General features: G+C 42.4%; 1 protein-coding gene across 2 annotated transcripts in view; it reads left to right on the forward strand.

The window, feature by feature from the left end:
* The window catches only part of DHRSX (dehydrogenase/reductase X-linked), a 168,522-nt gene that overhangs the window by 14,328 nt on the left and 127,438 nt on the right, over positions 1–26,756 (forward strand). For both annotated transcript variants that reach the window (XM_075133966.1, XM_075133975.1), the window contains one exon: positions 22,885–22,992. In XM_075133966.1, the coding sequence (XP_074990067.1) occupies positions 22,885–22,992 (108 nt within the window). The remainder of the gene's footprint in view (positions 1–22,884; positions 22,993–26,756) is intronic.

A 26,756-nucleotide genomic window follows, 5' to 3' on the forward strand; every position in this document is an offset into this window, starting at 1 on the left:
AAAACTTTTTTAGCGATAAAATTTGATCTATGTCTTTTTAAAAATGCAAAGGCTGTTGCAGAAACTGTTTTCAAATGAGAGTCCCTCAGACTCTGAAATGTTAATATTACGATTTTTGAGCATTTATATTGACATTTCCACACAGGGCGGTATTGATTTCCCTTGCTGCCAGAAGAAAAGGTCAGTGTTCACAAAAGCCATGCTGCCATCTGCAATGCTTTGAAGTGGTGATCAGATGTATTTTTTTTTTTTTTCAGAGATGTTGAAAAGACTATTACCTGCTGCACACGTGTGCTGGTTTCCATGCATTACAATTAGTACTTACTTCCAGTGACTTTAATTTGCCAAATCCTGCTTTTTCTGTCTTACACTCCTCTGTCCTGTCTCCTCTCCCTGGCCCTGCCTGGGCAGAGCGCGGGGTGGGAGCAGCAGGGAGGAGAAGCCCAGCTCCCCGGCATGTTTTTCTTCTCTTGGAGAGAGACTGCTCATGGAGAGCAGGGTAACTCGGTTTCAAATGGGTTTGAACTAGGTCCTTATTCCAGTCCACTGGGGCTACAGAGCCTGAGCCGTGCTGCGAAAAGGCAGAGCCAGCGATTCCTCCCCCCACAGCGATGTACGCTTGAACACATTGCTCAGTTGGACCAAAACTGACTACGTAAGTGGGAAGATGCTGGGGAATCAGGCTCGACACCGCTAGGAAAATACACTCGGAGTCGAAGGCATAATACGCAACAGTAGCCCTTGTTGCATGTCAGGTAGAAACAGGATCTGTGCTGCTCTGGTTGTTCGGGTTTTTAAGGTAAATACCTTAAGGTGGTACTAATTTGTGCTCTAGGCTGAAGCTGTGCCTGGGAAGTTTTGTGATTATTCAAATACTTCTGTATTTAATGCTGACATAGAAGAGAGTGTCCTGTGGCATTCAAATAAAGATTTTATATAGAGACTAAAGCTACAGGTCCTATTTGATAGATATTCTGGGGGTAACATTTATAGTGGTTTTACTGTTAGAAATACCGTGGCCAGAAGTAGATGTACATTCAGCTGTCAGAAGCGGTAGGGCAGTCCTGTTTTTAAGTATACCGGAGACAGGAGGGGATACTTTTATTTGAAATAAATTAAGTAAGAAATGTTGTCTATATTTTAGCACTTTTAGGCAGAAGAGTTATTAAAATGCATCCGTAAATGTTCGTGATAGTATAATAATTTATCGAGATCTATCTGTAGAGAATTAATCCTTTTGGTTTACTTAGTACACTAAAAGTATGGCTGTATTTGTCTGTAGCTGCATGTGCGTGATGTCATGTTCAACAGTGATTCCCCAAGCAATGCAGAATAAGGTTATTTTTAAAAAGGCAATTTCTTTGATTACGTACGATTTTCTGAATATGTCATTGTCCCCAAATACTTGAAGTCAGGAATGAGAAATTAATCTTTTATTTCTCCAACAGATGCTGCTTTGCTTTTAAATTTTAGACATTTTGTGCCTCTGTGTATCACCCTGTCTTCACAGACACTGCAATTGAAAGAGTTTCATTCTCTGTTTTTCTTCTTAAATGTGCTTTTTTCTCATGAGTCATCAGTGAGGTTTACAGTGGCAGGAATTTAGAGTCATAACAAGAAAGATGTCAAATCAGCATCAGGAAAGCTTGTGCCAGAAACATCCCGTCCCATGTCATGAACGCTGTGCTCCAAGGGAAACCTCTATCGTCTCAAACGTGGTTTTCCGATGTGTGTGTGTGTGAGAAAAATAAAGTGCTTTTGCAAAGAACGCACAGTTCTGGTGGTAGTCCGGTTTGCTGTGAATTTGTGTGCCGGGGTGCGCTGGGGGGTGTGGCCCCAAATTTCGGTTTCTTGAGCACACAGCAGAACTTCTATGAACAGAAGTCATTTAATAACAATTAAATCTGAAAAATTCAATTGCTTCATTGATGAGAACAAATAGGAAGTGGGTCCATCTAGGAAAAATAGTGAAATTGTAACAGGAGTCTGCAATTCCTGTCTGAAATCCTGACAGCATTTAAAAACACTAAATGACTAACCTTCCTGTAATGTGACATTTCAGAACTTCTTGGTGTTTCCATGCTGCTGGCGGTGAGCTCTGTTAGCTTCAAAACCCTGCGCTCCCAAACGGCCAGGGAGGAGTTTTCAGTAATAAGATAGCGGAGAAGAAGGGAAGAACAAACTCTTATTGTATCCTGTCCTCTAGTATGGGAAGCCCAGGCTGAAATGCCTGTTTCTGAACGATATTTTGACACAGCCTCTCTCATTTACCACAGTCACACATTCACATGCAATCCAGGAACTTGCCACTGATCATAAATCTGGCAGGTCCCAAGGGAGCGAGTGTTGTGGTGAGAAAGAGCCAATCTTGTGGATGAGTGGAGCCTTCTGTGTGTGGTATGTATCTTTTCTTGCCTCTAATTTTAAGTCCTGTTTTATTTCCTGTGCAGGTAGTGTGTTCGTTAGTGCTGGTCTTTGCTATGTGGCTCTTGTATTCAAAGCGTAAGAATAGGAGAATGTTATCTGCACGCTTTCAAGACGTGGTGAAAGTAGGCAGCAGTTCACCCCTGCTGTATGTGGTTTGCTGACTGGTTTGCATGAACAGTAGGTTGAGGATGATACTTAGTTTACCCCGTAGTGCTGCGGGTGTGAGAGTGGCTGCTAGGAGATTTCTCCATGCCTGGTCAGAGAAATGAGGTGAGAAAAGAGCAACCTTGTGCATATTGTATCTGAAAGTATGATGCAATCCCCAGGTGAACTTAAAGCGCTGACGTGAACTAGTTCTTTTGTAGTGTTGCAAACAGACTAACCACCTTGTTCATGCCCTGCCCACTCCACCCCACCTCCCCTTCATTACTTTGGCTGATGTTTGCAAAGATTTCAGGGTTCTTTTTGGAGAGATAAATTCATGGATAATAGAAGGAATTTGTCAGTTGTTAAGAGTGTTGCATATGCTTTTTGTGCCTTTTTTGGCAATGCGTAGTAGAGCTGATGGAAGATAAAATTCTTTTTTTACCCAGAGACGGGATCCACGAATGTCTAAAGTAGGTTGTCGTACGCAGAGACTGGTAAACTCTTCCTGCAGCGAGGGGTTCAGCTCAGTCTGCAACGTTCGTCTGTTGGCTGCGCTTCTGGCCTGTCTCTAGGCTGTTTAGGAAAGTTGCTGTGCTCTGCAGAGAGAAAACGGATTCCTCCGGAGTGTTTTCCCTGTGTTTTTGTGTTGCTGGGGCTGCTTTCTGGTCTGCACATGCCTGAAGGAAGGGGATGAGCCAGGACTTTTCCCTGATCCTGGCTCCTTCCCTGGGCTGGTTGACCGCCCTGGGAAGAGGATTGTGCAGACGATGACACCGCTGGGTGATAACTTTGCAAACACCAAGACTACAAAATTATTAATTCATTTGATATTTATTTTTAGGCTAAGATTAAAATGATACAAGATGTGGCCTAAAAAGGAGCCTTCAGACCCTCTGTGCCAACTCCTTGAGTTAGGTGTCCAAATATAGATTTAGGGATTTAATCCCTAAAAGTGATCCATTTTGCATCCTCTGCCGTCAGAACCACTGGAAATGCTGGCGTCATAAGTGTATCTCTCTAAATATATTTCAAATAATGGTATTTGAGGTGGGCTGCATTTTTAGATACAAACCACAAATTCTCATTTTCCATGTATCCATTTTGTCTTCAGGTGTGCTTCAAATGTTCGTATCCATAGGATCATTCTGTCTAAAGTGAGTTACTCAAACACTTGAGGTCCTAGGTGTAGGTAGACTTCAGAAGTAAAAGAAATATTTTCCCCCATGACTTGTAAGCTGGAAGTCTTAATGATTCTGTTGTTGAGGGAGGCAATTGCAACTGTGTTTTACCAAAACATGGGAGAACATGAAATGTAAATAATTACATTTTTTAGGTAAAATTCTGAGAGTAAAAGGCTTAGGTTTAAGCACCCCATTTTCTGCCCTGTTACCTACATGGCAGCAATATGAAACAGAACCCATGGTATTTCAGTGAGCGTACAAGTGAAAGAACAACCTTCTTTTATCTAGTCATTGCTCTGCTTGCTAGGATGTTTCAGTTAGATAATTTAGTCCTAACAAGCATAAAATCAACAGTTTCAGCAGATGTGAATGAGCATTTCTATTGCTTGGTCCTTCCTTCCGTGATAAACAGGAACTTTTGCTCCTTGTTAATGTAAAACAAAGGAAAGAAAGCAATTGGGGGTCTAATGTTATAGGTGGAAGGTTGGATGTTTGCTTAGCGCTCATACAGCTGAAGCACCGATGGATTTCAGAGCCGGGCGATGGATCGTGTTTGTGCCAGTAGGGCATTTGGGTCTAAAGATGGGCAGATGGTGTCTTGCAAACAATACATGGCCTTTGCTTTCAGGTCAGCACTATGGCAATAAACGTGATGCTTCACCCCGAGCATTAGCTGGTTGCGCAGTTAGGAACTTCTGCAGTCACTCAGTGTCTCTGCTTTTTTGGGGCTGTTTGAAGTAGGGTCATTTAGATGATAGAGCAAACTCTGTTAGCATTAGAGATGCTGCAACTCAAGAAAGTGAGCTATAAAATGTAATTGTTCCTTTACATCATAAAAAGAGTTGTTTAACAAAATTCCGCTCAGTCACGCTTCAGTTGAAGGCACCGGAGGTTGTAGAAATGCAGCTGAGGAATGTAAAGCTTTACTGCCGGGGCAGCTGGGTGGGTGGAGGGCTTTAGTCACGCAGGACCTCGTGCAGGCTCCACCATGAGGCTGCCTGTGTGGGACGAGTTGCACAACCAGAAATCTTATTTGGCTTAGATGCGAGCGCTGAAGCAGCCGCGTAAAGTTTTGCAAGGCTGGAAGGCAGGAGGAAGTAGCCACGGACCCCGTGATGTTATTTTTAGTGATATTTTTGTAGTAGCGTCGTAATATGTCAGTTTGCTTAGACCATGCAGATACTGTCCCACCACAAATCCTTTACCTGGGGCTCCCTCGCTCAGTACTGGAGTAGTGTTGAGGTTGCATGGGCACTGGTATGTAATTCTTGATTCGACTCAGTTGTGGTAAAGCTTTTAGTGCATTGAACAAATAGAGTCTTATGAAGTATTTTGATATCTCTGTCACTAAGATGATATGGTTTTCCCTTGCCTTGCAGACAGAGCAAGATTCAAGATTTGGACAGTTATGGAGTAGAAATGTCATAATTATATATACACACATGCAGCCCCCTCTTGGCGTTTTCAGAAACTGTCGCCTACCAGTTTCAAGCTTCCCATCCTTGCAGTTTCTAAATTACAGATGTCATTATAGACACAGTGATTTTGGGTTCGTGGCTTTATCATAGTGTATGAATTACTGCATTAAAGCTGCAGATGTGGTGGAATGTAGCAAGGCTTAATGGGGAATGGGGTTATCGCCAGCAAGGAACGAAAATATTTGACAGCTGCTATTCCTAAAGCAAATAACCAAAAAAGCAGTGATATTTTGCTTCATGTCAGGATTGCTTTTAAGAAAAAAGAAAGTGCCATAGTTTTGTAATAAAATTATGACGTTTGCTTTCCTTTCACTGTATTTCTGCTCTGCTAGGAGAGATTTGATGCTTCACAGAAAATTCATTGGGCAAGAAAACTACATCCCCCATCCTACCCAAAACACCCTCCGAGTTGTGTAAGGCTGAGTAAGAGCTCTTGGCTCTGATACGCTTCTGCTTTTTGTAGTGTGACTATTTTTTGCCAGAGTGTCTCTTTCTGAGACATGGACATTTCGCCGTCTGAGGGAATGTCTAACCATGATTGCTAACATTGCTCAATATTTTACATGAGCCTGGAGAAAAAAAACAAAGAAAAACTTGGACCTAAAAAATGCACTGAACTTGTTTCCGAAGGAGGACCTTGAGGGAACAGTTAAAACCTTTTTTTTTCTTTTTTCTTGTTGACACATTGGTAACATTGCGATATAACTAAACACCCTCCAACTCCACGAAGAAATGCTCATCTCCTATAAACTCTGCGTGGAGTTACCTTCTGTGACGTTATCTTCGCTGGCGTGAGAAAACGAAGTCAGGCCAGATGAAAGCAAAGTTCGGTCACCTCCTGACCTCGGACCTCACGCGTACAAACCAAGGATTGAAGCTAATGAGCCTTATGAGTGTTCAATGAATTCAGGATTAAGTTTTTAATCTGCCATGGTGTGTCTAAGTCGAACGCTGCAGGCAAGGGTTTGATTGCCACCTCCGGCTGCCCGGGCGCAGTGTGCCGCAGCGGGAGGCGCGTGATGCTCCGTGTTAGCAATTTGTACCGAAACAACTGATATTAGGGCCCGTATGCCAAGTGCTTTACAAAGCCAACCCAGAAGATGCTCTCTGCCCTAGGCACGTTATTTTTAAAACTGAGACAGCTAGTTCTGTATAACAGTATCTTAACAAACATGTCAACCTGTCCTGGCTAAGGAAATTACGGATGAGTTAGAGTCAGACGTCGTTCTTTAAAAAAAGTTCAGTGGTACCATTGCAAACGGCTTACAAAGGGTGCGACAGTCCACATATTACACAGAATGAAAGCAACTTTCTAAATATAAATAAAACATTACTGGCACTACATTGTTGCAAGCCAGGACTGACACAGTGAAGAGATGAGTTTGTAGTTTTTTTACCGAATGTATCCCACTGAACAGAGTGCCTGCAGAGCAGTAAGTGCTGGGTTTTTGGCAACTGGATATATCCTGGATAACTGGAAATGAAACGTTTGTGCTATGAAATGCTTCTTACAGCAGATATGAAAGGGCTTCTTGGACATATTTTTCCAAAATAACATCTTGTTAATGAATAAAGTCATCCAGTGTGAATACAGATATCATCTAATCTGTCTGTTGGAGTGCTTTCGTGCTAATTAATGCCACCACCTATATGCCAGTCTTGTGTATTCATAACTGGAGTCGCTGCATTGCACGCCGTGCTATTTTAACATTAGTCTGCTGAAAATTAGTAGGAAAAAGGTCAAGAAATGCAAAATCCGTGTTCTCTCGATGATGCTGTACTTCCTAATTACATGGTACAGATATTTAAAGAGGAACTAACTCAAGTCAGAAGCCAGTTTCAAGAGCTGCAGACGCTGCCATCAGTAGTGCCTGGCAGGCGCTAACAGAGTTCTTTTCACCTGGTTGTAGGCATGTAACTTTATTCCTCCTGTTTCTCATTGGGTTCATTTTTGCAGTTGATCTCTTAAAGTCATTATGTGTAATCATCCAGGACTGCAGGGAGGAAAGGGATATTTGAAGATACAGGGAAGTGAGTGTAAAACAACGGAATAGGTAGGCAACGTTGTAGCCTGGATTTCAGCTTGACCGTGGCTGTTAGGGTTCTACTACAGTGGCATATGGTCTTACTTGTTTATGCACTAATTTAATAACCTTTATTGGGATTTTTTCTATTAAGTGTAGCATATCTTCTATCCATCTTTTCCACTTCCATTTTTAAAGTGATTAAAAAAATGTTATTTTCTCAATATTTACTCACTAAAACCAGTCATAAAATGTTCTAGTGAGACACAGGTGAAAACCATGATTTTTTTCCAGCCTTCTAATCCAATTTTCGAAGGATTCTTTTTCTTCCTTAAAAGCAAAGCATATCCATACCCATGTACCTATGCAGAAAATGATTGTAATTCAGCGATGAGGTCCAGTTTATTCAGTTCAAATTCTTCCAAGCTGCTACCCTCTGCTGTAAAGGACAAAGTCACCTTTACAAGCGCGCGTGGTTTCGCTGCGGGCTGTGGTGACGGGGACCGAGGCCGGGAGCCGCGGGAGCCGGCACAGGGGCTCATCAGGCAGCGCGTGGCTGGCACGGCCCTTCTGCCAGCAGCGTCTCTGCAGGCGGGATCTGTTGCTTGCAAATCCATCAGGGGCTGCGTCAAAATGGGTCTGCAGCGTGCTCCTCTGGCTTGGCCAGCGGCGGTTTGGAGGGGGAGATGCCAAGACCTCTTCCTCCTGGCGGTCCCTGGCGTGTGCAACAGCAAAAGGGCTGGGGAAACACGAGGCTGGCAAAACGCCCGCGCTCCCTGGAGAAAAGTCACTGCCGTCACAGGAGCGTAGGTGGTGTGATCCTGGTGAGTTGTCCTGGGTGTCCCTCTTTCTATTGACATGGCTCCTGTCTGCCTCGGGTTTGACTGTGACTACTGCTTTTTTACCTGAACACTTCTCTTCCCCAGGCTAAACCTGCGCGGGGCTGGCTTTGCCAGCATGGGATAGATACTGGTGTACTGCCGTGCTGGGTAAAGCACTCCCTTATAAAGGTACCATGTACAGGAGCAGAGCAACACTTGCAGAAGAACAGCTTATTCAGTAAAATGACGTCTTTCTCTAGGCGAAATAGGGAAAACCAGTAGCGTCTGGAGTAAAGTGTGGGCTTTTGCTGGTACAGCAGTGCTGGTCACAAGCTACACCAGGGCACAGACACGTTAGCTGGATGCTGTGGCGTACCTTGGGAGGGAGGTCGAACTGTGGCCAAAATGAAGGTGGTGTAACCCTCTGCGCTGCTGGATTTTCTGTATAGAAAGTTGCAAAGCTTCAAATGCAATACAATAAAATAAATGTTGATATGACGACTTTAGGAGCTGCTGGTACAGCTTGCAGAGACAGGATGGGCTCGCTTTGCTCTCCCTGCAAAGAGCTGCATGCCTTTTGCCTTCTATATCAGCAGTAATTTCTTCTGAGAGAGGTCGTAAGTCGTGGTGAAGCACCCCCGGGGACTGAGGGTGAGTGGTCTGCCTGTTTGGACCATGTGTTAAGGGGGGCTGATGGAGATGTAAGGCTGGAGTCTGGAATAGCAACTGTGTTTTAGGGTCACATCTTTCAAATCACCAAGAAGTCAACGTGCAGCGTAAGGTGTGGGTGTGAAACACAGGCCTTGCGTGTTCGTGGTATAAGCCCTAGAGAGAGAAATACTGGAAACAGCAGAGAGCTGCCGAACAAGCCAGTGTAAGCTCTTAGGCTTTTATTCCCCCTTGATGTGTTTAAATTGCTAAATTCCTTTATGCTTCTCAAAAAAAAAAAGCTTCATGCAAAAGATTTTAATTATTTAGCATCAAACAGAAGTTAAACGTAGGTGTAATTTTTTGCTGTTTAATGTGAGGTGTAATATGAGGGCTATAGATAGGTAACTGCCATCCATCACCTTTGAGAGGTGGCTCCAGGTATATCAGCTGCACTGGAAGTTGATTATCAGCTTGGCATGATGAAAATGGGACTATAAGACCTGTCATAATAAACAACGTGTCGTCTTCTCAAAAACGAAAAAGAGATTGTGCCTTGAAAGAATATTTCACACCAAATGGGCTCTTGCAGGGCCATGCGATTTGAGCTAGATCCTCTGGTCAGGCGGAACAGAAAGCAGGTGTGAAGCCTGTTTGTGCTAGCGCTGATGCCTGAAAAGTGCTGGTATTTCTGTCTGTTGTCCTTAGAAGGACTGACAGGGTGACTGTGATGTATCGGCCTGTTTGAGCTGCTGGTGACATCGGAGAGTTGGGGAGTGAGGTCATAGCCTGGCCGTGCAGAAGGGCTGGTGTGGTCCCTGCAGCCTTCGCCTCCCTTCTTAGAAGCAGGATGGCTGGGAGGTGTCGGTCAACAAAGACGCACGTTTCTGTATGAAAAGAGCTCTTCCCTTAAAAATTTGGAAAGCTGTTTATAGGAGATAATTAAATGTAGGAACAAAAATAGGACGTTTGTGTCATACTCCTGGAGCATTATCAATAATGGGACTCGTTTTGTCAGCAGTTGCGTTTCTTCAGAGGAGCGTGTGATACTCTCTAATTGAAATATTAATAGCAGATAATGACACTGTGGAATGATGGCCTCTTATACGGAGACATACTTCGAGAGCTTTTAATCTGTGTGGTAACTCTGCATCTTAAAAATCTTTGACAATTTTGATGAAGACCAATTATGCTGCTCTTTTAAGTTAACTAATTCCCTGAGTCCCGTGAATCTGCATTAGATTAGTAGCCTATAAAATTTCATTCAAAAATAAGTTTTTCACTGAGGAATAAAAACGTCTAATTTTTTAAAAGAATCTTTCAAAACAATTAGCTGTCTCTATGGCAAAGCAGCTACCTTCCTTGTGAAAACTTTGGTGCATATTTTATGATGAACAAGATGAAAATTGAAAGAAAAAGTATGAGTATGAGATCACTTCAGCATATGTAAGAAAGAGGAGTCTGAAAAGAAATCAGTCTTTTCCTATATAGGACTGTCGTGAGAGAATTAGGAAATTATATATAATACAGTCGAGACCATTCTGTACTCGCACTTTCATACTCCATTTGAAATCCCTGACCTGCTTGTGTTATCAAAGAAGAGAAAAATGAATAAAATTCCATCTTTGGTAAACAAATGTTGTAGCTGTCTTGAAGACAAAACATGTGCATGCCCTTTGTACTTTCTCATTCCAAGTTAGAACTGATTTTTAAGCAGTTTTGCCTACAGAAGACAGCTCCGTCCGGACGCTCAGGGGGCTTCAGTGAAACTCCCATCTTTTAAAAACAAAACAAAACAAATTAACCCCCCCCCCAAAGCTATCTTCCATCACAAATTTGTGCTTCTGGAGGCCAGGTGGTGGCCCTGGGAGGTGGCCTGTGGCAGCGGAGGGTTGAGCACTCAGAGCCCTGGGCAGCCGGGGCATCAAGCTCAGGCATCGCCCCGCGCGGGGCAGCCCCACGAGCGTCTGCCCGGTCGCCGTGCTCTTGTCCCTTGCTCGCCTTGGAGCCACTGCTCTGGGCGCGTACACGGAAGGGCAAATGGGCACCCGTATGAGTGATGATCTGCGGACAGCTTTCGCCACTGTCCGGTGCCAGCTTCACCAGGTGCCAGCTAGCCGAAGAAATAAATGTATTAGCCAGGGGCTGGTTTGAAGGATGTGGAAGTAGGACAGAGAGGGAGAGGAAGGGATGTTGAGGCTATTTTCCATCTTTTTTATTAAGCCAGTAGCACCTGAGGGTTATCTCACATTAATGTCGATGCTGTAATGGCTTCTGATTATTAGTCGCTTCTGAAGATTTTAATAATATGGAAATGTGCTTTTTAACATTTTGTATTTTAATTAATTGCAGGCATCTCAGGGTAGCTTTAAGTACCGATTGGTTTATGTGCTATGCTTCCTGTTAACTAGATTTTTCCCAATAATCTCTAATCACCTTGTACCTCTCTCCCTGATTCTAATTACTGGAGCTTTGTATATGATAACAAGCACTTCAGTTCACAAGTGATTGCACAGTTTTCTGAAGTGAAGTACTCCAGAAACTTTCAATTACCTTTTAAGTTCTGTATACCAACTCATGACTTCTGCTTGCTTATTTATGTTTGATGGAAATACTGTCACGGTGAAGGCACGGGAAGCAAAGGGGACTGTCTAAGTGGCAGCAGAACATTTTGTCGTCTGGAAGAGGCAGAGCTCAATGTGACCTTCAGCTGGATGCTCTTAAGCTTGATTGGGATATGGAAATTACATTCTCTGTCTCTGGGAAGAGAGGAGATGCTAAAACTACTTTTAATGATCTTGCCAACTTTTTTTTTTTTTTCCCCCACCAGAATCTAATATAGTAAGGGAATATTTAAAGAAACGACTTTTCCAAAGTATTGGTTGCCCAGCTGTATCTCTCCATCTGCACTCTAAGCAAGAAGTGATGGAATGATTAATTCAATCTTTTAATAGCGTGTGGTCAGAATAAGAGGTGTTGGAATTCACAAGCAGTAAGAGTAGAAGCTGTGAAGACGATATTGGGGGTTGTGATACAATATCCTGTACTGTCTAGTAATATGATAATACTGTCAATACTGTCTTGAAAATTAAAAATAAAACATTTGGTCTTTCGAAAAGTATAGATCATAGTGCAAAGTATAAATTGTTTTCTGCTGTCTTTTTAATTCCTGTGGTGTGATGCTAAAAAGCAGGTAGCGATATTATGCTTTTGGTTTGGATTTCCAGTTTGACCACAAGTAAGTAGATCAATCTTTCCCATTTGATCGTAAGTAAGGAGATCACTCTTTGCTTCAGTTTCTGCATATGAAAGTGCATGATGAATATCCGAGTTTCAGCATTTTCTGAGCTTTAGGTACTGTAAATATTCTCCAGACTTGAAGGTTTATGACAGAACCTTTCTTCCATGCAAGGTGTGGGGGCTTGCCTGCTCGGGTTGATTTCTGCATTATTTGGGATTAAATCAAGAGTAGCAGCTGGGGTTTTTTTCCTGATGTCTCTGTGTTGTGAAACAACCAGCCCAGCATTTACAGTCTTCTGAAATGAGGTTTCTGCATTGCAGCCAGTTGTGACATTTACTCAGTTCGTAATGGAGTAACAGACATGTCACTCTTTGCCGATTCTTTTTTTCTTTAGCATTTCAAACTCACTGTCATCACCCTGGTTTTTAGGTCAAAACTATAACCTAAATGCTAATTTTTCACAGTTAGACATGAAATTTTAAAACCTTAGGAATTCTGTGCCACATTTCATGCAGATAACTGTCAAGTTTTTTGAGACAGCTGGGATGTGGTCTTACTGAGAGAAGACGTTTTCTGACATTACTTATATTTTGCTTTATTTTCTATTTATGACTTCTTACAAATTGATCACTAGATTTCTGAGCATGGTATGGAGAAATATGACATTTATCGGGGACTTTTGCGGGAGGGAAAAGTGTCTTTAAATGGCAAATGTTTGGTGAAACTGAAACTTTCCACTGTTAGATTGGGAGTTACGCTGGGAAGGCTTTTGTATGCTCGGAGTATGACTGAGAGCAAGGACTTGAAATGGTTTCTTACATCCCGAGAGATGAAAACCATTCTGAGATGGAGCTGCATCTACTTGTTAGCTGTTTGTAAAAGCTTGGAGCCTGGACAATCTTTGGTTCCTGATACAAAATGAAAAAAAAAAAAATTCTAATGTCTCTAACTTTTACAGGATGGGAAAATTCATTCTGCAGGTACTAGACTATGCAGAGCTATTTCCATTACCCCTATTTAAATCTCCTGTGATGAGCTCCTCTTTTTCATCTCTTATTTCACAACAGGAAAAAAATATAATTACAAGGTGACATGACTTGAAGAGCATTGGGAAGTTTTACATAAAATGACATTGCCCGAGGTACTGCACAGTTACATTTGCCCAGAGGGAGGGAGTATGGGAGTAAGTATCAGTAAATCTGTTCAAATGATAACCAGATGCTTTTTCTTGATTTAAAGATACACCTGTATATAACTTCCCTATCTTTAGTGTGACTGGAGTGAAAGAGAAGAAGGCTAAAGAGTAAGATTTAATAGGTAAATATATAAAAGGAATGAAAGATAAGCAGCGCAGAGAATACATGGCAAATGGAAATATATCCTTCTCTATTCTTGTGATAGTATTTTCCCATGTAAGAAATGATATGGGTAAATGGATCCTTTAAATATATGCATATGTAGGGAATAGTTACTTTCTTCTTGGAGCTAGTGTCGGGTTTCTTCTCCTGGTATTTTTAACAAATCCAGTAATCTTTCACATGCAGGCTGTGGTGTCCAGTATATTGTAAGGAATTATCAGGGTTTCTTCATGTTATTGCAACAACCGTCTCGTCTTTATTTCACAAAACCCCGTGTTAGATTTTTTTTATGAGCGAAGCCGGGGCTGCTCATGTATTGATCGCCTCGGCTGAGCCGAATTAGCGGTGCGCCCTTCAGCCGCCGCTGCCGTCAGAGCGCGGTGGTGTCCCGCAGCCTCTCGTAGCAGCAAAGCCGCCTCTTCCCTTCCAAGCGAAGGCGGTGTTTCATGGCCTCATCCGAGTCCCTAGCTGGCGTCTGTCCCCAAGACAAAATGATTGCATAGTGGAGCAAAATATGCCATGTGTGGTGTAACACCAGTGGGTAGTCCTGTACCAAATATTCTTGCACAAGTTTGTCAATATGTAGTATCAGCCTTTATCTGAAATATCCTTGTTCCTTGAGACTAGTGTTTCTCCAGCTGGAGAAACAAGCCAGGAATAGCAAGGATGTTTAAGATAAGGACTAGCGTGCAATAGCAGAAGTTGCTCGATGCCTACCTGGAACTTGCAGAGTCATAATTGCACTAATATAATTTATATTTGTAGATCTAAGGCAACTTTTCCATCTCTCACTCTTTTTTTCTCTCTCTCTCTCGCCCCCCTTCACCTCCTCCCAGGGATCGAGTGCTCTCCTATTCCTACTCCTTTGGTTGGGAACTTTACTCCCAGAACGGATTGTGGGCAAACCTCGATTCCTGATGAATTTTTAGCAGATTTTAATAGTGCACTGTGGTATTTCCCAACTGTCTGATTTGTATAATGGTGTGTTCAATCTATCTATTTGGCACTCATAAAAATTAGATTCAAATCTCTTATCTTTAGATGAGTTTTGGCTAAAGGAACAAAGTACTTGAGAATGGCAAACATGGCCAGAAGTGAGATTTAGGACTCGGGAACTGCACCCTCCCTTCTACTTTGGCTTTCTTTTACCTTAGGGCAGCTCCGTATTTGTTGGGATCAAATTTCCTAATATCTCTCTGTCAAAATCAGCCTGAACTTGTATTGTAAAAAGATCAGATATATGCTTCATCAAACCGTTTTTCAATGCAGCCTTGTTTCCCATTGTCTTAGAGAAACCCAATTCAGAAATGGCAAGAAAACTTCCCAGATTAACCATCCTCTTTATTTTTCTCCATTCCCAGCCTCTTCCTTCTTGGGGAGGCAACATTCAGCTTTTTTTCATGTGATCAATGAGCCTGAAGCTCTGTGTAGGGTTTATTGGAGGAAAATGTTCTTCACAGTCAGAGCAAAGACAGCTCAAATCAGTTTGGAAAATTACCATCTATATTGTTTTTGAAAACTGCAATTATCTTTTTCTCTGTGCAGCCCTTCTGACGAGGCTAGCAGCATCACAAAGTTCAGGATCAATATTACTGAGGATCCTATTTGACAAATAAACCTAAAGCACTCAAGGTGTAGTCGAAAATGCAGCTTCCCTTGGCTCTTGTAACCAGGCAGGATTTCTTCACTTGCAAACACTCCAGTCATACCCTCTAGAAAACAGGGCACTGAAAATACATGTGCAAGTGCAGAGGAAATCTTTTTCGGATGACTTCGGCAATAGCCGTGGCTTACCTTTCTACCAGTCTGTGGTTACAGTGCCTTGACTTATACCATCTTCCCCGCACCAAACCATGGCTGATTTGCATCAGTAAGTAGCAGGAGGCCAAGCTGTCTATGCTCTGGACCTTTTTTTTGCCTTGAGGACAATACCACCATGCAGAGATTTATGATTGAGGTGTATTAAATTGCTTAGAGATGCATCTCTGTCAGCTAAATAAGTAGGGGGGGAGAGGGGAAAGGGTGTTGAAGCACTGGAAGCTCTTCTTGACAAAAAAAGCTTTCTTTTTCCTGTGTCTTTGAGAGTCTAATATTCCCTTCTCCTTCCCCTTCCACACCCTGCCTTCCACACACACTTCTCCTTTTATCTACGTTTATCCTGTCTTTCCAAGAATCACTAGAAGAAATGCAGATAGGTGTGTCATGCAAATGAAATTTTTAGTGCAGCTTTCCACTCCCCTTCCCATTATTGCTAGAGAGATCTCTTATCACACGACTTGGATTTTTGAGTGCTGTTGCTCTGAAAAGCTGCCTTATTTAGGATATAATTATTTTTTGTTAGCAAAAAAAAAAAAATTTCTTTCAATCCTGTAGTGCTGGTGTCATAACTTTCTGCTTACTACTATGCCACTTGATCCTGCATCTTTTTTTCATATGTGGATTTCTTTTACTATAGTTAGGTCTTGCTGTGGATGCTGGTGCTCCAATCTTGTGATACTGAACTCTAATAATACTTGTTGCTATCTAATACCTCCCAAGGCTTCCCAATGTGTTCATGACATGAGAAATAAGAGGGAGGAGGAGCTATTCTGCTTATTAATCCTTTGTAGTACAGCTTTCCCATGTATTAAATGAGATATCCGGGGACGAGTCCTGTAGTCGATTTTGGGAACTTCTATCTCTGGCTTGTCAACTTGCCTGCAAATGTTATCACTTTGTCCCTATAAGCAAGCTGGCATGCTTGTCAAAAAGCTAAACAAATGCTATAATCCTTAATGCAGGATTAGATTTGGGTTTTTTTTGGGGGGGGTTGTTTTCATTGGCAATTAAAAAAAATTCATTAGTCTGGCTCAGCAGATGTTTGCTGCTAACTCTGAAGAGATACCACTTGTTCCCGTGTTGATGAGGTTGGGAAGGGATGAGGATACACATTAGCTCCTCAGCTGGGTGAGCACACTGCTTTTCTAGTTGGCGTAGCTGCCGACTCTCCTGCTTTTGTGTCATTTGTTCCCTTGCTACGCTTCAACCGTTTATTCGGGCCTGCTGGATACCTGGCACCTTGGCTTGAGTTGGGATCCCGGGTGTCCAGGCAGCCCAGACAAATTGCTGCCGCTGCCCGTGCTGCGGTAGCTCTGCCCAATTGTGGAAATGTCCACTTGGCAGGGCGTGGGCTGCATGTGTGTTCCCGCGTAGGATATCCCAGCCTGAAATACGGGGCATGGAGCTTTTATGGATTTCCAGCAACGGTAAGTGTGAGGTATTGTTTGTTGGTTTGTTGGCACGCAGCGTTTTAGGACCCGTGTTAAACAAGGAACTTGGTCTTACAGATGCCAGGGGTTTTGCTGTGGTTTTGTGAGCGGTTGTTAACAATTCATCTTCCCTATCGGGGGCTGTGTGGGAGGCTTCTTAAATTAGGTCTTCCCCTGGCTGCTGAAATTCTTACAGCCATCTGGCTGCTGTTGCTCCATTAATAGCACCTTGAGATACTATGCGTTTGTAGGGTAAGGGACACATTTCCATGGTTTGGTTTCTCCTGCTGTTCTGGTTCTTCAACCCCTTTCCCTTCCCATGAGTAACTCCAGGGCCAGCCTGTCTCCAGTACCTCCGTTTCCTCGTGATTCCTGACTTTCGCTTCTTCTGCAGAAGTAAAGTAAGACAAAAGCTAGGAGGCTTGTCACCTAGCCGGTGCAAAGTTCCAGTTGTGCTTGGAAACAGATGCTCTCCCTGGGCAAATAAATCACCCTTACACAATGCATCCATCGATTCGAGATACATGAGACCTGTTGGTCATGTGCCAGTGGATCTGCATGTACGCATGACAGTTGTTCATGAGCGGAAGGTCTGATGGCTTGCAACTGCTGAAACCAGCAGGATACCTTTTCACAGAAGGACTAGTCGGGCTGGTTGCCACCTACCTGGTTTCCAGCCTTAAAAGCCTTCAATCTTGATTGCATATTGATGTTACTTAGGAAAGTGATAGGAAGCAGCAGAAAAGATTTTGGTGTGCAAATTTGGGAAGACCATTTGCATTTGAAAGCTCATCTGCCCAGGCTTAGGACAGGCATAGGACATGCAACTTTTCTGCTGGTGAAAGCTGGTGTCATACAAGGGGGGAAAAAAAAAAGATTGTCTGGTTTATTCCTCAGGACTTGAGTACCTGAAATTGTCCTCTGTTTTAGGATAGTCCTGGAATGACTTTTTGAGTCTGGACCCTGTTTACTTGGTTTCTGCCAAGACAGAAGTTTACAGAGATGTTACTGTAAAGCTCAGCCAAAAGGCTATTGCTGAAAGCTGCGTGGATTCTCCAGCGGTCTACTGATTGCCTCTCGGAGTAGCAAATGTATTATTTTTCTACATCTGCTTTGAAAGGGATCTTAATGGCTATAATCTCAGCACTGCCACAGTGTAAATCAGGGAAAAAGAGTCGGAGTATTTTGGGATAGGAAAAACTACTCAATTATTCGGTGGTAGACTGAACTATGTGAATTCTTTAGGCAACTAGAAAAACTCGATTGTGCCTTGTCCTGTGGCATTAGGTGAGGACTGACAATTACAGTTTGCACTCTTTTTCTCACTCGGTGTTGCTATACAGAAACAGCTCCAAACTTGGCACTTGTTATTCTGTCATCAAACTAAATATTCATTGTGGCTTCTTGTCTTTTTTTTCTTTTTTTTTTTTTCCATCTGTGGTTCTGCCAATTACCTTCAGGCATAACATTTGCATGTAAATTATTCAGTTATAGGAGGAAAGAAAAAAATAACTGTTAGGATTTGTCTACGGGGGTCTCTTCAGCACAAATGCCACTGAAGTCCCTGTGCCAAGTGCCCGGTTCAGGAGGTGCAGGCAGGTCCCAGCGTGGTGCCTCTCGGGTGGCCCCTCTGACCAGATCTTCGATGCCTTCAGCAGTGCTCGTCTTTCTCGCCTGATAAAGACTGGAGACTGATTCAGACAATCTAAATTCTGCCTTTGGCCTTCAATGTCTTAAAAAGAGGGTTTAATGAAGAGATTAATATAAAGATATTATATTTTAATGTCCACATGGCTCATAATGTTCCACGATGCAGATGCTGGATTAATAGGGTAGGAGATGGAACTTAGTAAAAATTTGATGCGATTTGCTTTTAATAAACTTTTAATACTTTTTTCTTCTTTTTTTTTTTGCCTCAAACAGGCTGTGTTTTAAAGATTACAGAATACCGAAGCAAGCAACTTTTAAGGGGAGCTCTTCTTCTGGGGTTTGCATTGTCTATATTCACATAGTACATTTCTGTGAAGAAGAACGTTTAATGCCTTTGTTTTGATTTGGCTACTTCAATTACCCCCATCCCTAGCCCAGAGTTGAGATTTTGCCGGCAGGAACTGGTCATTGATATGGAAGTGGTCATTGATATGGTTCTGCAGTCTGTTTTATTTCTCTGTGCTCTTGGCAGTTGCAGAGACATCTTGACAGCCCTCTTCAAGAGTCCCTTGAAAATTAATATTTTTAAAAATTACAGATTTGCCTTAAATTCTTTGTAGTATCGACTGTGTGTGAGAATGTCTCTGTACATGGAAGTTATTTCAGATTAAGGAGAAGTATATTTAAAAGGACAATAATTATTTTAAAATAGCTTCGTATCTGGACATATTTATTACAGAATAAATCTGCCTTATTTTTCTGCTTTAGCTTAATCCACTTGCAAAGTAGACGGGCTTATTTCTTCCAAATACGTTGGGATGCAGGCAGAACCCTCAGGCCCGGAGAAGCCTCTCTCAGACTTTGGCGTGATAAAGCAGCACTTAAGGACTGCAGGCTGGTTTCTTCCAACACAAAGGGAAATTAACAGCTAGTGCTTGGTCAGGGGATTTCATTAGCACCGGGGCTGTACGGTTCTCATGTCCCACGGTGAGATCACTGGCATTACGCCTCTGTAATTGAGATCAGTATCTACCTGCTTACCAGGAGCAGAGGCAGAGAGAGAGCTGGGGTGTTTTAAATGAGGTGCAAGAAGCGCCAGAGGGAACCTCCCCTGCGTGGCAAAGCCGGTGGGTTTCCACTGCCTCCTGCCCGGGGGGGCTCCCAGCCTCCGGCCACGCTCGGCTCAACCTCTCGCACAAAGTAAACCAGTATCTGCTGGAAAACCAGGCTGAGCCCAGGTCTGCTTTGAAAGTCTGATATTGGGTTTCATCGCGGAAGAGGTGTTTTCACACGGAAAAGGTGGGTGTTTTGCAAACTCTGCTCGACAGTGCCGTTCTAGTGGGAACAGGGCACCGATAGACTGCCTTTCACTGTAGTTGCCGATGACTGACACGCGCAGCCTGGATTTGATCTTGACTGCTTTTATTGATGTAAGAACTAGCGGTGTCTCATTTTTGTGGCGATTCATTTTACATTAAGGTATCTGTCTTCATGGAAACAGTACACCTTTTCTGCAGATTAAAATTAATTTAAGATTAATAAAATTAAAATTAATAATTGAGGGGTTGGTTCGGGGGGGGGTGTGTGTGGCTTCCCCCCCCCCCAAAGATGTGTTTCAGGTTTTCTCTTTGTGTTTCCCAATTTGGATAAAATGAGCCGATATACTGGGATGTGACATGCAGTGTTGTGTCTATTCAAAACTATGCTCTGTGGAAGCTGTATACTGTAGCTGTTGTGAATAAAGCAGATACTGGCCATTTATCCATGTGTGTGCAGCCCTCATTTCTCCCTCCCTGGGTGCTTTCTTGGGTCCTTGGAGCTGGCTGCTATAAACAGGCCTGTTTTAAAGCTCTCTAATACGGGATCTCACTGAATGCATCTCTGCAGTGGAGTCTGTCTGTCTGTCATGCTCTTCATCGCAGGTTGGTGATGTACCTGACTTGAGAGGCTGTTGGGACCAAAAATTGTCCTTTTCTTTGCAGCCCTCATGGATACTTTAAAAGGAAACTACTTAGTGGACTTCAGCTCACGATTTTGCCTTCTAGATGGCGTTTTGTTTACAAGTACATGTGCACTTGCCACACGCAGAATTCACACAGGTAACTGTTGTGGCCAGAAATGGCCTTTCCTGCTTTAACATCAAGGCAATGCCTGTGCCCCTTGTGTGGCTTTAAAGCTGTTTGACCCCTCAGGAGAGGCCTCAGAATGGGTTTCACAGTGTGGGCACGGCTGGACAAAGGGGTATTTTCTTTGTAAGAGCTCCTTTTTGAGCTTTGTGAACTTTTTGAGCTAACAAACCTGAACCGGGATATAAGAAAGTCGGGTATTGGTGTGGTAAGGTTGTATGTAGCGTTTCTTCTCACTGAAGTGCTAGTGTTACTTGTTGGTGAAACTAAAGAAGCATCCTGGAGAACCCAGACCTGTGAATCTCTGCCAGAGATGGCTTTGAGAAGGCCCTTTCTGTGAACATATATGCTGTTTCCCTCCTCAGCATCCCATCAGTTCTGGGGCCTGTTTTGTTTCTTTTTCGTGTAGTTTCTGCCTTTGCCGTTTGTTTCAGATTTGTCTGCCATCCTGCAAAGAGTTTTGCCCTGTTTCTGGTTAAGAGACCCGTCTCCTCTCAGCATGCCTTTGGTACAAGGCAACGTGTTTGTGTTCGTCATCTAAAATGACACTGGGCACATACTGCTCTCCCTTTTTAAGGACGCAAATCATTCAGACAGTGGGTTTCACTCTGTGGTTGAAAGGACTTGAAATTATATGTCCTTGCCACATTTCAAGCGTATCCGGTCACGCTGAAGCATAAGGGCTATTCACATAGAGGTGACAACAACTTGTATCACACTAAGAACATTCATTTTTCTTCCTCTTTAAAATCTTTATCGCCTGTCTGCGGTTTCAAAAACTGCAAAAATATTTTTTTTCTTTTTTTTTTTCTGCTTCACTGACAGAGAACAGACCAGGAAAACATAATCTAAAAAGGCCAAGTCTGGTAAAGTAATAAGTAATTAAAAAAGACTACCTGGAGTGGAAAATTTCCCCAAGCATTTAATATCAGGCCTGGCTTTAATTTCTAGGCTTAACTATTGAAAAAAATGTGTGCATTTTACTTAGAGTCTGTTATGATAAATGTTTTTGGTGGAAGTTGCAGGACTGCTTATACAACTAACTGGAGCTCTTAGCGAAGTTCTTATTAGCTCAAATTATTATATATTAGGACACATACATGCATGGATATCACTGTAATAGGAATTAACTTTCAAACAGTTCTCACTCTGCATGGATGGGAAGAATCACGTTGTTACCCGAAGAGAACAGAAATTTATGTGATGGAAAGAACTATGTATTTCAGAAAAGGTGTAATCTGGGTCCTTTTTGAAGCTGCTGTGAAGAAAGCAAGAATCAGCACTAGTTCTGTGTTTCATAACCATATAAAGTATGAGCTTGTGTTGTGCAACAAAGCAGTCCCCTAAAAACCTAGAAATCAAAATAGAAAGTCCTTTGATAGTTGGCATCTTTTTAACATTTGTTATCTATAACATTGCCTACAGGCACTGCACCACGGCAAAATGAAATATCCAGCGCCCTTTTCCCTGTACAGATACCCAGCAGCTTCTTCTAAAAAGCAAACAGAAATTCACCTCGGTCGCCTGAAGACCACACGGTACTTCACGTGAAAGATTCGCCACCTCATCAAAACATCGTATTTGATATTTGACTTAATTCATGCCTCCTGCAAGCAGTTAAATTAAAATGCCTTTGCTCTCCTTTGGCGGGAGGGCTCCCTCCATTTTGAAGGGGTGGGTTGGGCAACCCACGGCCAGTGTGAGAGCTCGCGGGCGGGATGGCGGCCGCCCCACCGGGGCCATCCCAGCCACTTTTCAGCTCACTCGGCGGTCGCAGGGCTGCCTGGGGACGCAGGAGCCCCTAGCAGAGGGGGTTTGGGGAGCGTGCCCTCCCCGCCGGGCTGTGTGTGCTGCCCTGCGTTAGGAAGCGCTTGTTGGGGCGGAGGCGGTGCGGGGCCGGCCGCGGGCATCGGGGACGCTGGCTTCTGCGGGGGAGGGCTGGGGTGGGTGGGAAAAGCAGGTGGGGTTTTTCATGAAAAAAACTGCTCCCTCCTTCCTCTGGGGGCCAGGACCCTGTGATTTTCAACAGGGGGGTGCTCAGTTATGCAGGTAAATTAGGCCGACCGGCTCCTGCCCTTGGGATGCGTCGTCCTGGACTGAGCTGTTTGCTGTTCCCCGGGTTACTGGTGGAGGCCTGTCCTGCGCCGTTCAAGAAGTTTGCAGGATATCGTGCTGCCGACTGAATTTTTTTCCCTGTACGCATGAAGTAAACCATCCCTGAGCTGACTTGCACCGTAACAAAATTAAGGTGAAAATTTTAAAGGACAGATTACTGCAGGATTGCAAAATGCATGCAAATGGAAATAAGAAACTTCCTGAACTGGGTGTTTGTCTTTCACGTCATCAACTTCAGTGAACTGTTAATACTGGAAAATTATAGTGCAGTAAATAATGGCATAGTTTTCATTTCCATACAGAGCTTGCTTTTGAGATTGTTTACTGGCCCGGCTTGAGTGGTCTTTAAAATACGTCTTAACTTCTTAATCGTGTTACTATTGGGAACTAACCTTGCGTTATTTCTTTTTCTTCATATAGTTTTCCCTACTCAAAATGGAAAGGTTGCTATAGTGACTGGAGGTGCTAAAGGAATTGGTTACCAAACTGTGAAGCATTTGGCACGACTTGGCATGCACGTTATAATAGGTAAAGTCATTATTTTCTTAATATTAAGATAATTTTTGTTTCAGAAAGTTTTTTTTTTTTTCTTTTAAGGAGTGTTTTCTTTCTGGCGTAAGTAAAGATATAGCAGGGGAAGGTAGGAGAGGGTTTTGCTAGCATTTAGCACAAATAAAGATTTGATATGTTTTGCTTTGCAAGATCTTAAAGAAAAGTGGATGGGATTTTTTTTATGCAAAACTTGGAAGACTACCTTATATAAGAAGTAAACAATAAGGTCATGAAAAAGACTTAAAAATATGGGTATTACAAAAATATTTTATTATCTTGTTATTGAGGATGGACTATGCTTCAACATTAGAGTGCACATGTTCATTAAGAAGAAAACTAATGAAAGCCTTGAAGGAGTATTCCAGTGTGTAGTGGAGGATGATTGATGTTATAAGTGCAGAGGAAGCCTTATAACTTCATCCATGTAAAAATTGCAGATTTACTTCTCAATTTGTCACTGTAGGTGGCCTTTGTAGGCAAGGCAAGGAAATAAATAGCCTGAGAGGTTCATTCGTGTCAGTCTGAGATGGGCCGGACAATTCACCTTCTGGAGGTGCCTCTTTCTCTCCATTGATAATAAAGAGTTTATAAGGTGACTATGTTAGACTGAGAAATCTGAAGTTAGGATAGGTGAATTTCTGTAGGAACTCCAAAAATGTTCTGAACGCACAATTTCTTCTCTCTCTGCTACAGACAATCTTAGTGAGAATTTTTTCCCATTCTTAAAGCTTTCTGTACTATATATATACACTAATATATCTACTAAATCAGTAACATCATGAATACTCATATGTTTAAAACGCTACATTTTGCTCCCTTCATCTTTCTTTAACTAGATTTTTACCTAAAACACTGTAACTTTTACACCATAAGGTCACTTAAGGTTGGTATTTCATAATGTACTAGCAAGCTGGTGATGCCATTTTATTTAGCTTTTATACAGAATATGCTCTCTCTAAGGTTTTGTATACACATTTTTTGGAAAAAAAAAAAACACCAACCACAAAACACACCAAACAATAAACAAGAGCATAGTAGGCATTTATTTTTAGTCTAGTGCAGTCAGTAACACTAACGGAGTTGCCCTGGAATCGTACAGGTGTAATGCAGAATACTACTTACTCATACATGTTTTAATAGATGTGTCAAAACCAAGCAACTGCAAAAATGCAAACAGATGCTGCTATATGTAGCTAGACGCTAGATATAGCTAATGTAACTAGATGTAGCTAGTGATGCCAGCATTAATATTTCACGAAAGAAGTCTCTTTTCATGTTTAAGGTGGACTGCAAAAATGTACTCAGTGGGAAAACAAAAAGGCCAATTTTTTTCTCTTTGCATAGGGTCATGGAAGCGTAGAACATTGCTACTTTTTTGCAGACTTATTTTATACCATTTAATGTTTAGGGTATTTCATATAACAAAATTCAATGTGAGATCTTTGGGAAAGGGAAGGTGATACTTAATTACAAAATCTCTAAATCAGCTGATTTTTTCAACTCACAATCACCCTTTCGTAGATCTCATTCACTCACACTCACACCCATACTCTCACAAGCGCCAAGATGTGAATGCTCAAGTGGCCCGGTGAGCATCACTTGTGCAGCGTGGGAAAAGGTACTCCAGCTACTGAGTTCTTATCCTGTCTCTGTGGTTCATGAACAGATTTTTTATACCCTTTAGGAGTCATCAGCTCGTACTACATTTTTTCTTGTCTGGAGTATATAGGCTATGTCTATAGCCTATTTTCTGGGTGGGCTAACAGGAAAAGTAATGGTATGGGTGATATGCTGCAACCTGGATGTTATTTTCCCGGTGGCAGAGTGCATGGTCATCTGCTGGCAAGTCCTCTGTGCTGTGGCCTTGACATAAACAACACAGGAACAATATCCTGGAAACATGTCCTTTATTTTCGGTAAGGGGCATTCTTTCAACTCTTTGCTCTGCTGTTTCTTCTGGTACTTACAGACACACACACTTCCATTCTTCAATTGTACCAACCTTAATATTTGCATTACGAATCTCTACAAATGTAAATTAATGAACTTAATTATAGGAAGCATTTGGTGAGTAAGATTTTCAACTGATTCAATTCTTTCAAGCAAACTCTGATCTAAACACTGAGCCCAGTGAGTCACAGCCATCTTCTTTGCCTGTGAAATTCTTCACAGCAAAGAAGCCCTGTCAGTAGAATGGATAGTCTCAGGCTTTGTTCCAGCTGCAAGATTAAAACAGTCTCAAAAGCACATTAAATGCGATGACCTTCCATCCTTGTTGCTAACTGTTGGCCCCAAGTGTCCACAGAATGCTTAAAATACCTGCTGGCACATTGGCATGCGTCAGCACATTCAGCTTCAGGTCACGCAAGCAAGGATTTAAGCCTCAAATAAGACAGCAAGCGTGCTCAAGCTTTCTACTCTAGAAATGTTTTCACCCTATGTTTGTATATAGGCATGAACTTACATGAAAAAAAGTGTGGCTGTTAGATGAATTTGGACTTGCAAGGGAGACTCGTGTAGTTCACAGTTAATCTCGCCCATTCACTGAATGCTTCTTTCCCATTACAGGGACTAAGTAATGGGAATATTTAGCAATTAAGAATGATATCCCTGCAGTGGGCAAATGAGTCAAACCTGAATGTCTGATATGAGGATGATTCACCATTTGTGATGGATGTGATTTTGACCCCATTTGACATTTTAGAGGAGTAAATGTTTGAAGTAACTTACTTTTAAATCCAATCTACCTGTGGAATGAGGAAAACAAATAAGAAGGAAGCATGTTAGCTTGTGGAACATGAATAGTCACCGCATGAAAAGGCAGTGTCCTCACTCAGAGCACAGTGCTTTTACAGCTTCTCCCTTTCCAGTCCCAGCACTGGTGCACAAGACTTTCTTCTCTCACAGGCGGTCTCCCTCTGCGGATGCTGCTAGCTCTGCCTCAGCCTCTCGCTAGGAAAAAGGTCGGAGTGAATGCTGGAATGATGAAAGTTGTTTTCTACGGGTTTGTTTGATAGATTTCATTGAGATTTTTTGCCAGGCTGCAATAGCATTACTCACAGTGAGCGGGGCTTTGACTTCAGGAAAATCTCACGACAGACAGCTGGGACCCCTGGTAGGGAAAAGTACTGCCAGTGGTGAGTCTTCAGAGTCAAGCCACAGCAGGAGCTCCTGCTCCCTCCTACGCAATTTAGTACTTGATAAATAAGCTTGCAATTTCATTTTCAGAGAGAGAAGGTAAATGACACACCGTTTTTGGTACCTACTGACCAGTGACTGATATTGAAGATGGTGTTTTGTGCGTGCTTACAAATAAATATGCTCTTAACAGTAAGGACATTGAAACTAAAGACATCTTGGTCATTTTTATGACCCCTCAGCTAGGTTCAGCTCTGGTTAACAGTGTTGGCCACAGTTCTGTGGGTCTGAATTTAGACTGATTAGAAGCGTAAACTCCTCATATTCCTTCCATCCTTCACCACTGGGGTTTAACTTTAAGAAGGTTCTGTGAGTGCATATTAAAATTGTTGACTTTAAAAAAGAGAGCTTCAGTTTGATTTTTCCTTTTTTTTTGCAGTACATTAATAAAAGAAGGCTGGAAAAAATGTGCGATAATATCTAATGTAGACGCTTTGATAATCCTTTCTGTTAATGGTGAATGAAAATCAAAAGATTTCCAGCTTGACAATGTTATATGTATGCTGCTTGGTATAAAACAACGGGTTCAGGACAGTGTAATC

This window comes from Calonectris borealis, chromosome 1 (genome assembly GCF_964195595.1).
Source record: "Calonectris borealis chromosome 1, bCalBor7.hap1.2, whole genome shotgun sequence".
Taxonomy (NCBI): Eukaryota; Metazoa; Chordata; class Aves; order Procellariiformes; family Procellariidae; genus Calonectris; species Calonectris borealis.